This window comes from Rhea americana, unplaced genomic scaffold, assembly GCF_003343005.1.
Source record: "Rhea americana isolate MKP2758 unplaced genomic scaffold, rheAme1 scaffold_146, whole genome shotgun sequence".
NCBI lineage: Eukaryota > Metazoa > Chordata > Aves > Rheiformes > Rheidae > Rhea > Rhea americana.
Window position 1 is genome coordinate 159,108 of NW_028185550.1, and position 12,916 is coordinate 172,023.

At 37.5% G+C, this 12,916-nt stretch overlaps 1 protein-coding gene across 5 annotated transcripts in view; it reads right to left on the reverse strand.

Moving 5' to 3' along the window:
• Positions 1-12,916, reverse strand: part of PUS10 (pseudouridine synthase 10) — a 39,155-nt gene that overhangs the window by 3,659 nt on the left and 22,580 nt on the right. For all 5 annotated transcript variants that reach the window (XM_085299143.1, XM_085299146.1, XM_085299142.1 and 2 more), the window contains 9 exons: positions 11,257-11,321; positions 10,082-10,167; positions 7,095-7,220; positions 4,917-4,973; positions 3,941-4,017; positions 3,792-3,847; positions 3,552-3,669; positions 2,248-2,390; positions 1,572-1,671 (listed from right to left, as the gene is read on the reverse strand). In XM_085299143.1, coding sequence (XP_085155269.1) covers positions 1,572-1,671; positions 2,248-2,390; positions 3,552-3,669; positions 3,792-3,847; positions 3,941-4,017; positions 4,917-4,973; positions 7,095-7,220; positions 10,082-10,167; positions 11,257-11,321 — 828 coding nt within the window. The remainder of the gene's footprint in view (positions 1-1,571; positions 1,672-2,247; positions 2,391-3,551; positions 3,670-3,791; positions 3,848-3,940; positions 4,018-4,916; positions 4,974-7,094; positions 7,221-10,081; positions 10,168-11,256; positions 11,322-12,916) is intronic.

The following is a 12,916-nucleotide window of genomic DNA, read 5'->3' on the forward strand; positions in this document are numbered from 1 at the left end:
CTACTCGTACTACTGCTTCCCAGAGTCAACTGATATTGGGCTGCATTTGCAAAGTGTCCAAAACTGTTATTTAAAAATGTGAAGTGTCTGCATATCCTCTACCAGTAAATCCTACCGATGGGCTGTGATGCTGTGAAAACAACTTGCTGATTGATGCAGCAGAAATCCAGATACTGGGCAGTGTGGGCAAGGCCCAAGTAGAATGCCATCACCTGTCCCCAAATCTGCCTCCTGAGCAAGTACAACTCTATTAATAAAGAATAAGCTAGCAAGCATTATGCACAAGAATTATGTTGGCCAGATAATTAAAGAGTTATCCTGACTGTGGGCCAAAAYGCACAGAATGTGCTCAACACTTTATCAGAAGCAAATGTAGTAATTACCAGAACTTGGATTATATCTTCATCCCCTAGCCTCACTGCTACCGTATCTCCGATTTCCTTTATATAAACCTGTTGTGCTCACCCTCTTCTAAAAGCAGCACACCCCACACCAGTGAAGTATCACCATTTGTCAAAGCAGAGATCACAGTGCTGCACATTAAACACTTTTGGCTTCAAGACTGCCTGAGTTAATCCTACCTACTCCTTACTTAATCTACAACTTCATCAAAGCATTAGGCTCTTAGGCTAAACTAAAACACATTSTTAGCAAGATTGCTAATTATTTTCAAGTCCCTAGATATCTTTCATAGTTAAGTCCAATAACTGTAGTGACACCTATCCATGAGAAAGCAATGCTGATTGAGCCAGCCCAGAGTCAGCTGCTCAAATTTTCAGAAGTAACACAAGTTTCCTCCACAACTCCAAATCTATCTGCCACAAAAAATGTAACACAGAGGCAGTTTTACAGAAATACATGACAAAAAGCACACTGACATTGTCCACTTCACAAGGAGAATCACATTTTAAACAAACYTTGCCCAACCATTAGGTTAAATAATAAATCCAAATCGCTACGTACATTCTTTTAAGCAATGCATTTTGTAGTTACAAGTTAGCATCCACCCCATCTGATTCCAGGAACAGAACAGATACATTTTGTTGCCGTGTTTGAACTGATCTTAAAAGAGGAAGTCAAACGTCTCTCTCCTGTTTTTCATCCAACTCCAATTTTAAAATTTCAGAAAGAAATGATGCATGTATATATGTATCCAGTATGTAACATCAAAAGAAAAAAAAAAAGAAAAAAAAAAGAAAAAAAAACTATTGCTAAATTCCTATGCCAATGAATGCTAAAAATGAGAAGTGTCATCTTCTAAAATGCTTAACTTCCCAGCTCATCTTTTACCTCCAGATGCAGAATATTTTTGTGTTAAGTACCCCAAAACTCATGGTAAGTCCTTCCATCCCTTCCCAGACAAGAATTCAGCAGAAGCAGCCTGTAAYATCATGAGAGCTTGTGAGCATGGTACAAACCATTTTCTTTGCATTAACATCAACTTTTGTATCAACTGTGGTAAGGAATGGATAGTTAGGACACTTGATTAGATACGGCAGTTCTACTGAAAGCATCTCACAAATACAACTACATTACTGATTTCCAGGAAAGACAGACAACAAGCAACTTACTTCTACATCCAACTCCAGAATGTCAGCAGTTCGGTTCAATAATGAGCCAATATTTGGCTTTGTTCTTCCAAAATCTCCATGCACAAATTCTTTAATGTAGCTAGAAATACTGGTTAAGGAAAGGTGCCTTGTACTGCAGAGCACTCCAAAGGGGCAGGGTCAGAGAGACACTGGTTAACAGAAGACTTTATAAGACTTCCTAATTCTTGACTTCTAACTGTAATGCCAAGAACCAAGTTATTGTTCTGTATTTTCTGTCCACCTCAAAATCACCACTTTAGGTGGTGATTTTATGACAAAACTGTTAACTTGTAAGTAGCAACAATCCACAGCATGCATGCAGCACACTGAATAATGTGGAAAAGTTTGTTTTCTAAAGTGAAAAATTTAAAATTAAGAAAATGGTTTAAACATCTTTAACAAGTACGTTTTTGTAGTTTTCGTACACTTTATCACACTGGTCATCAAAAAATAACAGAGACTGGCAAGATTTTTTAATTGAAGCCTGAATATGAGTTTTTGACATAAAAACAAACATTACACAGCAACACATGAACTGCAGAAGAGGGGATTTAGAAACACTGGAGTGAGAAAAGTAAAATCCTTCCCACTGCCTGACTGACTCTAGTCAACAAACTGCTTAGTACATGTATGGTGTAACAGGGCCTAAGGATACGTTCCTGCTTGAGTTTTCAGATGCAGGCGAAAATGATGCTCATCTATGTACTCAGATTTCATAGTGTGAATGATCCGATGCCTTACAGCCAGAGGCCTTCTGTGAAGAACCCGGAGAGGTGTTTTCTGTTCAAGTTTTAACTCCTAATAGAAGAAGCAACAAAACAAATCAAGTAACTGTGCAACATACCACACAGACTGGAAAAAAAGATCCATACATACTGTTAAATCAGTTATATCTTTTTAATACTGCATTATAGTGGTTCAAATATTCCCAAGGAAAGATGTGTTTTCATGTTTATCAAAGGAAAAAAAGACAACCATCTCAAAGGGTAAATGGGAAGGCCTCATATGAACACAAGCTAATAGAATCACAAATACAGAGGAATAACCTTGAAATCTCCATAGTCTTTTGCTGGAATAACTCCAGGATTTAAAAGCTCAGTGAGAGCCTCAGGGCAATTAAAAGAAAAAAAGAAAAAAAAAACACCCACAAAATGCTTTGTCTAAACTACAGCCAACCCTCTAGAAATAAAAGTGTGAGAAAAGAACTGAAATGAGGTAAGATCTTATGATTAAAAAGCTCATTCCCTACCCTGTCCCCTTCCCAAAATAAGATGTATCAGTTTGAAAGGCATCCTTTAAGGCAGGGGATGGGTGGGCATGCTAAAAACTGCTTCACATCTGTTGTTTTCTTGAATTGTAATGGTTCAAGCTCTTCGCATCCTTGAGAATTATTTCATGTCTGAGACCCATAGTGCAACACAATGACACCTGATCACATCCTTCTGTCAGTGGAGTCTCTCTCTGACCAACATTTGGAGAAGTTCTCACTAACAAAATCTACTACTTATACTAAGCACTTGGTGAGACCTCTATTTTTCATAGACATTACGAACTCCTAATTGCTGCTGCTGCGGAAAAGTGGCTTCAGAGCTAGCAGACCAAGTGACCACTCCTTTCACTTAAGCAAAACAGACAATCTAAGCCAAAGAAAGGGGTGTGGGTGTCAGATTTCTCCCTTGCCTATTCGGTGCTTTTTATTATTTGGTGTAACATCTACCTTCCAGCAGGCAATAATTTGTTCTCTTGGCTAACAGACAGCTAGCTATATTGCTAGCATGGCAATGGTGAAATAAGGAAGAGAAAGAAAGAAAAGGGAGGTATTAAAGTCCCTATGACAAAAAGAACCTCTGATTAAAAAGTCAAAGAGCAAYAGGTATTTCTGTGGGCGCATGTACACTAATTCTCCTCTACGTTATCAGGACATGTGCTCTAGCAATTAGCAAAAATAGCTACAGATACCTTGAGATCATCTAGGAAAGCAACGTCTTCTTTCTGTATGGCTTTATCTGTCCATACTAAGGCACTATACGTCTTTGTCTTTTCCTCTTCACCTTCCTTCATATGTCCAATTGCCTCTCTAAACAAAAGAAATTAATTACTCACATAACACAAGCATAATTATATAATGCTGTGAGCAAGAATGCTTGAACTCCCAAAGTATCACTTTGAAATCCCTTGCCAAAGACGATAAATACTGACCTGGTGACAAGCTGTAAATCTCGAACTTGTATTTTGTCTGAAGAATTATTAATTGTCTGTGATATTTAAAAAAAGAATCAGTTAGCTAAACTGCTCAGTTAGAGAAGAAACATGTGCTTTATGAGATCCATGAGGTACAAATGATTTACCTGCTGAAGTCCCTTCATTTCCTCAGCAGTAAAATGTATTCTACGAGGATTCACAAGCTCAATTGCAAAGGGCCTTCCTGGCAACATGCACAGTCATAAAACATAAAAACATGTTGTTCTAAATTAATGTTTGAATTTATGCAGTAAGGTTAGAAGGTGTGAAGATCGTTTGCTGTTATGCAAACACGGATAGGGCTTGCGGGTTTAGGGATGTAGCATCAGATGGAAGGAAAGAAACGAGGGACTTTTTTTGGCTACTAAACCCCAGTATCAGCGATATGTGCAAATTACAACTTCCCAGAAGACGTCTTGTACAAGTCTGTGCTAATTAAAAAATAAAATAAGAAGAAAAAGTTAATTAGCTTATTTTCTGTCACCTACAGCAATGCCCAGGTGCAAGACAATGTTAAATCCCGCTCCCTCAGCTGAACATCTGTTGCAATGGCTGCACTTTCTGTGCTCAGGGCCAGGGATGATCCCCGCATAAGCACTGCCAAGAACTATGCTACTAATCAGACAGCAACAGGAACAATTCATTGTTACTTTGATCTTTTTCTTCCCCCTCCCCTTTCGGCTATAGCAGCTTCAGTGTACTGGAAAGCAACTGAGCTTTAGAAAGGAGCCATRTTCAAAAAGAAAACAAGGCTTCCACAGTCCCCAGCAGAAACCAACATTGGAATCAGTGTGACATAAATAGTTCAAACATAGGAAACAAATAAAATATTCCTAGTAAGCTACGCATTTTATGCATCTGTGCAGCCAAGGATACTGAACAAAGGTCTCCTCTTTTCCAACTCTTTCTATGGAACTGTTCCGTCTTTGGGAATAAATATACACATATAAATAAAATGCTTCTGAGACAAAGTTTCAGAGCACTGTCTATTCACACACTTTTATACCTAGCATTCAGCAAGATCTATCAGAGTGGCTTCATTTTGTTTGTTTCTGTATTTAACAAGAGAAGTTCCAGCCTTACCATTGCCTAGTGTTCTTACATCCACATCTTCTCTTCCAGAAGAAGAAAAATTAAAGCCTATAACAGATTTTAACAAGGAAGTTGATATTCTATTTTACATTTTTAAAACTCTCCACAGTACTTTCTTTCTGAACTTGTTTGTAAAGATACTTCCAAGAGTTATTCTTATGAAATGCAGCCCACACCATAGTTAAATAAACCAGAGGATAATTACTGTTTATTCCTTTCAGATTGACAAATATTTTGAGGAACACTTCTAATTCTTTGGCTTGAATGAGACCACTACAGCCTGAAAATATGTAAAAAAAAAAAAAAGCAGAATCCTAAAGGAATTCCCCTGTTTAATTTTGCTCATTTCTCACCCAGATGCTTCAAGTGCATGAATAAAATCAAACAAAACTGTCTTCCTCCAAAATGCAACCCTTTATCCTAAATACACCCAATGGTTTCCAAAAATACTACAGAAATTTCTGTTAATACAAAACTGGACAGAACATGAAGAGAAAATCAAGTACAATCTGGCAGATAACCTCTGTGTGTTTGGGTATTTTGTCTTTCAAGATATAAAAATGTACTTTGGGGTACTTCGTTTCCTTCCTCATATCCCTTCCAACTTTAAGCTTTGCATGAGGAAAGAATGGGAGACAAAATCCTGCACTGAAGAGTAAATTTGCAGGTCCATCCTAAAGGGTCTCTGAAAGYTGGATAGTTTCAGAAACTTTTTCATCCACAGGGAACATACAAGGTACATAAAGATTTCCTCRGCTTTTGTTATCCCTCATTTCTCCGATCATATTACAGCAACTACATAACCATGACAGAACTTTTTCATGGTCATGAAGACTCATTTCTGTCACAATATCAGATTTTTTTTAGTTGGGACTTAAAAAATTTGCAACTAAGACATTTCAAAGAATCTCAGAATAGTTGAGGTTGGCAGGGACCTTGGGAGAATATCTAGTCCAACCCTCCTACTCAAGTAGGGTTGATTAGAGCAGCTTGCCCAGGACCATGCCCATTCAGGTTTTGAATGTCTCCAAGGATAGAGACTCCACAAACTCTCTGGGCAACCTGTTCCAGGGTTTGACCACTCCCAGAGTAAAAAGTCTTTTTCTTATGCTTAAGTGGAATTTCCTGTATTTCAGTTTGTGTCCATTGCCTCGTCCTGTCACTGGGCACCACTGAAAAGAGTCTGGCTCTGTCTTCTTGACATCCTCCCATCAGATATTCATAAATGCCAATAAGTTCCTCCCTCAGTCTTCCCTTCTCCAGCATGAGTCCCAGCTCCTAACCTTCCCTCATATATTAGATGCACCAATCCCCTAATCATCTTTGTGCTAGACTCACTCCAGCATGTCTGTCTCTCTTTTTGTACTGYGGAGCCCTGACCTGGACACAGCACTACAAATGTGGCCTCATCAGTGCAGAGAACAGAGAAAGGATCACCTTCCTTGACCTGCTGGCAATGTTTTTCCTATTTCTTTGGTTTTTTTCTCAACACTAGTGCACTTGCACTTCTGGTAGTTACCTGTGGTAAATCAGGTATTGCACTGTACCTGGCCCAAAGACATGTTTTTCCTAGCATTCAGAGTAACGTATGCAAGGGGAAGGGAGGGAACATTGATACAATGACAATAGCTGTTTTTTCTAAATTGGTATTTAATACAATTTTTCTCTGGTGCCTCTAAATCACTAATTTGAAGTCTAGTATATGACAAATGATAGGCACTGATTATTTCACCTGAACAACTCCTAGGTAAGCATTTAGCTTGTAACTGCATGCATTGCAAAGAATAAGTTCATCCAGACACAAATATGAAGGGGTTGGAGGGTAGGCAGGTATTACAGCATCTGACCAGAAGTCACTGAATAAATTATCAATTGTTAAGAAGTATGGCTAGGCTAGAATACTACCACGTAAAACCATAATATTTGTACCATCAGGATCAACCGAGGAAGTATTTCAGAAGGATAAAAGTTATTACCTAAAACAAAGCATGCATCTCATTACACACAAATCAGAGCTTACAAAAGTTGGTAAGCTTTGGCTTGGAAGAATAGAAGAGGGATAAAGAAACTAGTTTTTCCATTGTGGTGTTATATGAAGTAAGTAACTACTAAAAAAAAATATTCTAGGAACAATGAAAAACATATATTACAAGAGATCTGGACACTTACTATCTGCTTTGAATTCTGCCATTAGGTGTTCTGAAATCAATTCTTCTACTGAAGATTCCAGCTTCCGCTCCCCATCAATAATCCAGGGAGTCTGTGGTAAATTCCTTGAATATTTATTGTATCTTCCTGTCAGAAAAACAAGCATGTTACCAGGAATCACTCTATAGCAATGGACAAAAGCTCTATAGGACAAAACACTTAACTTTCATAGGGGCATTGTGAAAATAGATTTACAGGATTAAATTTGTATTATAGCAAGAGTACCATGGCAGCAGTATGAAATGTGTGCTGCTACACCTACAAGAGCTTCAGTATGTGAGTTGGCCAGTTAAACAAAAATGCATATAGCCTGACACAACTGGGAATACAAAGCCAGAGGTTCAAATGCCCAGTTTGAGTCAACTTTATTCTGAATGCAAAATTGTTTTTTTTTTGAATCAAAGCATGGTCTTGAACCAGTTTCCCACATACCAAACTATTGCTATACACATGCCTGCCCACCAATGTACGTTAGGTCACAAGCAAAGAAGTTCCCACCTCCCTGTATCAAGCAATTCAGTGTTCGAACCAAGTTCTGCCATTTTCTGTAGATTTAACAACAACAAAAAGCCCAAACTCAAATGCTTTGGCTTGTTACTAGGAAAATCACACAGGCAAAATAACCTAACAATACATTAGTCCAAATTTCCAGAAGCTTGAGAAGTAACACACCATCCCCCATGAAAAGCAGACTGCTGCAATCRAAGTCTGATATAGATGACCAAGACAAGCTTTCTTATCTGTAGATTTTGTAAGAAACAGTAACATGCACAAAAGAAAAAACTCATTCATAAAAAATAGTGAGTAACCCCCTGCACTAACAAGTTTCAATTTGAAACCTAGTGTATTTAAAATAAAAAGGGAGTTCAAAGTATCTCTGCATATTATACCCGTGCCTTTGTCCTCTCAACTTTTTTGGTTTTCAGTATCATATTTTCCTATTTCTAATAATGTTTCCTTCTTGCCTTTTGATCTGCAAAAAACTCCCCACAAACAAATGGGGAAACTGACTAATACTGTTTCACTGAGACGAATAATGAAATTGCTATGAATAATCATTCATAAGTCAGATTCACACTGCTAAATTCTCTTTCCATAAAATGTCAAAAGGAAAATAATATTTTTTCTCTCAGTGATCCAATCTAACATTTTCAGCTTTTGATCTGAACAACAGCGGGTTAAAAAACCCAGAAGTATGCRTCTCAGTTTAACAGTTTTCCAGAGTCAAAGAAAGGAGTTGGGGGGAAGAGACCAGTAAACATCCAAGATAAGGTCAAGAGGGCAATTCCAATTCTGAAACTATGCTTACAAATTAAGATCCTGATCTCATTTAAAGTGTTGCAATAGAAAAATAACTGCATTGTATTAAATAAATTCTTCTATTCTGAATTTAATTCCTCATTAATTAAAGAAAATATCCTCCCCGATTTTTCTGGTTGAAACATGGGAAAAAAAAAAAAAAAAAAAAAAAAAAAAAAGGAATAATCATCACAAGCTATAAACTGTAAATCAAAAAACTGAAATTTAATCACATGCAGAAAGCCAAGCCTCTATTTCTTACTCCATATAGATGAATCCTCCTACAACCACCCAACTAACCTAATATAAAGCAGCATGTTTGGAAACGGCTAAGACTTTGGCTCTTTTGGGTCCATGAAAATGTACATTTTACTGTTTATTCAGTAATTAAAAATAAGAAACAGACATGTAATGAACATCAAACTAGCCTGCCATGAGAACATTCACTTTTGCATTGTTTTCTTTTCATTCCATGTTTTCTTTTAATCAGGATATTTTTAACGTCCTTTTAAAYATACTATATTGGATTAAAATTGTATATTTTGTAAAAAATAATCTATCATTTGCATATATTTAAATAATTGGTTGCTTATMCATAGGGTTGGGGGAAGGTAGATGCTCTTTTAGGTGAGTGATGGAGAAGTTCTTAGAATCACCCACGTAACATTCAGCTCAGGGATGCTCAGGATTGTTGCATTACCCACATCAGACTAGTAATTATTTCAGATGTCACCTTAAATTGGAGAAGCAACCAGAAAGAGCTATGCTTTCTGTAATTTAACCTTTATTAATGGCATTAAGATCAGCAGTTTTGGCTGGAATAATATGCAGATAAATCCAGATGGTGAACRCTGCTGCACCCAAATCAAAGCCTAAGCACATGAACAGCAATGCTAGGAGCTTATTTACTGGGGCAGTGCTTTTCCCAAACCACATACTTATCATCAGGGGATATGTTACAACTGCTGAATTTGCAGGAATAAGSGTTCTTCCCAGGAAAGAGCAAGCTTTGACAACAGGACAAAATCCCTCCTTTCATAAACTGCTTCTGGACGAGCTGATTAAGGAATCARCAAAGGGGCAAAGAAAGTTTTTTGAAATCTTCACATGTTCCTGTGCTGTCTTCCGAAGAGAGAGCTCTTCCGTCTGTCAAAGCAAAAGAACAACGACGGCGTGGAAAAGCTGCAGTTTCCAAAACGCACAGAAAGGAGATGGTGGCCTGCACAGTGGCAGAACCAGAACCGGCATGCCCTCCTGCTCCAGTCCTAAAACGGGAACTGCGAGGGAGCCCTGGCTTGGTCCAGACCCAGATGTCTGCAGTTTCCACGCCCACCAACCATGTCCCAAAACACACCATCTCTAAGCTCTAAGTCAAAATATAAGAGCAAGCAAACAGATTTGATGTTAACAAGTTGATCTGTAATTTCTAGCTTCTAACAAAAATATTTCTTCAGCAAAGGCAAGATAAGTACGATTTCTTCCCCTTTCAAACGGAGCCCCCTCTTGGGCAGRGCTAGCTTTCAGGTTTTTGCTCCTTATACATAATTAAATGAAACATAATAAACAGCAAATAAAGTCTCCTGGGTCTTGCAGCAATGTTATACAGTTATCTTAAGACAACACAGTAGCAAAAAAATGGATCACTTTACCAGCCACAAAAACTGCACCATTATTGCACTGAATTTCCAGAGCAACACAGTTGTTCTTTGGTGAATTTGGGGGACATGGAAAATGCCTGTATAAGAAAATATTGAAAAAAAACACAATACCAGAACATGATGGAGAATCACTACAGCAAAAATGACATGAAAGATGATGACTTCAGTTACACAAAGCACAGCCACAGTATAAACTCAGTATTCACATTAAAAGCTGCAACACCAATAAATGAACAAATACAAAGCAGATCAAGAAGAGTGCACTGCAAAATGCACTTTTATCCATCTGTCATCCAATATTATTGGTGTATAATACCCCCAAGTTTGCTAATAAGATGTACCATTCTATATCTATAGAAATAAAAAATAAATAAATATTGAATGAAAACTAGCTTCAAAATCTGTGACCAGATCTTTACTAGAAATCAAGGAAAAGACCTGAGAAGATTTAGTATAAGTATACAAAGTGAACTATACTGAAAGTATCTATTAATGTCTTCCCACTGTTTGGACGTTTATTTTTCTCATATTTTCAAAATGCTAGGAGTTAGATATTAAGAAAGCACCAAATATTGTAATATGGTAAAACAATATGGTCATTCTTGTGATGAGAAGTTTGCATCACAAACTCTAAGGTTCAAAATATAGAAGGCAAACTCCACAATCTGTAAAAAGGTCTTCTGTGGTTACAGAGATGTAACTAAAGATTTTTGAGTCTATATGGCTAGCAATACTAAAACAAACTAATCTAATCATTCTAAATTCCATACCATCYCAGAGACCTATAAGGACATACTGCTGAAAGCAGAGAGTGGAACTGCAGCACTCTAACCCAAAATTTCTCCCCTGTGATGACCTTAGGATAATAAACCAATGAACCACTTCTAAAATGGAAAAGAACTTCATTTTCATCATATACAGTTTTCCATCTTCTGTGGCTTAATTCAAGTATTTTAAGATTACTCCTTAAAATATATAGAATGATATTCTGTTTTCATCAATACAGAAAGTGCAACATACTCTATCCAATAAAATAGCAGAATTTAAACAGTTAAAAGTGTTTTTATAGACATCTTACCACTGCTTAGTCATCTACTATTTTCCTCCTCATGCTAATTCTATACAAAAACACAATACTAAGAACTACAGTTTCAACATGTACTTACTTGCAAAAATCCTCTTCTTTTATCTTCTCCAGGGCTTTTATAACTGCCATTCTAGTGAAAACAGACTGAACAGTGAAATAAAAAATGTGTCAAGAAATAAGATAAACTTAAAAAGGATATGCCTAAAGAGGGGAAAAAACCCAAAACATTCACACTATAAACTTCTCACAATACAATTTTTTCAACTGTGTTTCACATTTCCTTATGCCTAAAAGCAACTCCGTATCAGTAAGAACTCTTAATCCTAACTTTAATAGGGCCATACAAAGCAACATGTAATTTTGCCAAAATACATTCAAGTAACTTTATTAATGACATGAAGGCAATACAACTAGGACCTCTGATAAACTGCAACATAAAGATTATTCAGTTGTACATTTAAACCAGTACCAAAAACTGAGAATCAGGATTTGATCAAGTATTTTAAGTTTGTCCCTTTTTTCTAGAAGGCATGTATGAACAGTATAATTTGTTTTCTCACTCTGTTTTTACATAGGAAAAAAAAATAAAAGAGTAAGTTCCATGACTTTCAGCAGGTCAAAATACCCATTCTAGCTCCTAAAAATATTCAGTTGCTAAGTCTGGTGTTGGTTAGCTGAAAGAAACACTTAGTAAATCTCTGGAAACTATCTTATTTCAGATGATATATAAAAGTATGCAAAAGCAAGAATAAAAAAAAGCAGCACTGAGGAGCCCAATATTTGCAAAAGATATTAAAAAAATTCTAAATCTATGAAGAGAAACCTAAATCAGCATCCTTATTTTCAAAGCGCTAAGCACCTAAATCCTAACTTTTATCTCAATGCCAGTAGGTACTATTTCTTCTGAAAACAGAGCTGTTGAGTAGAAATCCATTTACAGGGTTCTAAAGTTCTCTCATGCTTAGAAATAAGAGCGCTGCACGTTAAAGCCTGGCAGTTCCCATACTGTGGAAGGCAAGTGACTTCAGAGTCYCAACAGCATCAATCCATAAAGGTGAGATGCTCCTGCCACTACTACCGTCCTTTCATGCACAGCCAGGTGCTGTTGTTTCCAACTCAAGTGAGGCTAAGGTAGAGAATACAGTGTTGAAGCTCCTAGTTTAGGAGAAACAAGAATGGTAACAAGATGAGGTGATATCCTACAGGACTGAAGTCCTTGTTTGGGAAATTAGGAGTTGCTGCTGCTGCCACCACTGTTGGTGGTGTGCAAGGCAATAAAGTTTGGGAGCTTCTGTCACAGAAGGCTAAGSAGCCCTGGAAATTTAGAGCAGAATGTGTTTGTACTAGAAAGCAGGCTTGATATAGATAATATATATCCTATTTCACACAGAGAGAAGAAACTGGATGGGCAGAAGAGCACGCCTGTTATGAAACAGCAATGATGACGTTCAAAGAAGAAAAAAATCACCTGATGAACAGAACATAGCTCACTGTCCTTAAAGGAGAAAAACTGAGCCAAAGTTGCAGCTTGGCCTGCTGCCAAAACAATGTCACTGCAGGCTGCCAAGACATAGGATCATACGGCTGAAAGGGACCGCAGGTCTCAACCAACGAGGGCCCTCAAAGAAGGGCCAGCAACAAGATCAAACCAGGCTGCTCAGGGCTTTTTCCAATTGGCTCTTGAAAACATCCAAGGATGGAGACTGCACAACTTCTCTGAGTAGCCCACTCTGCCGCCT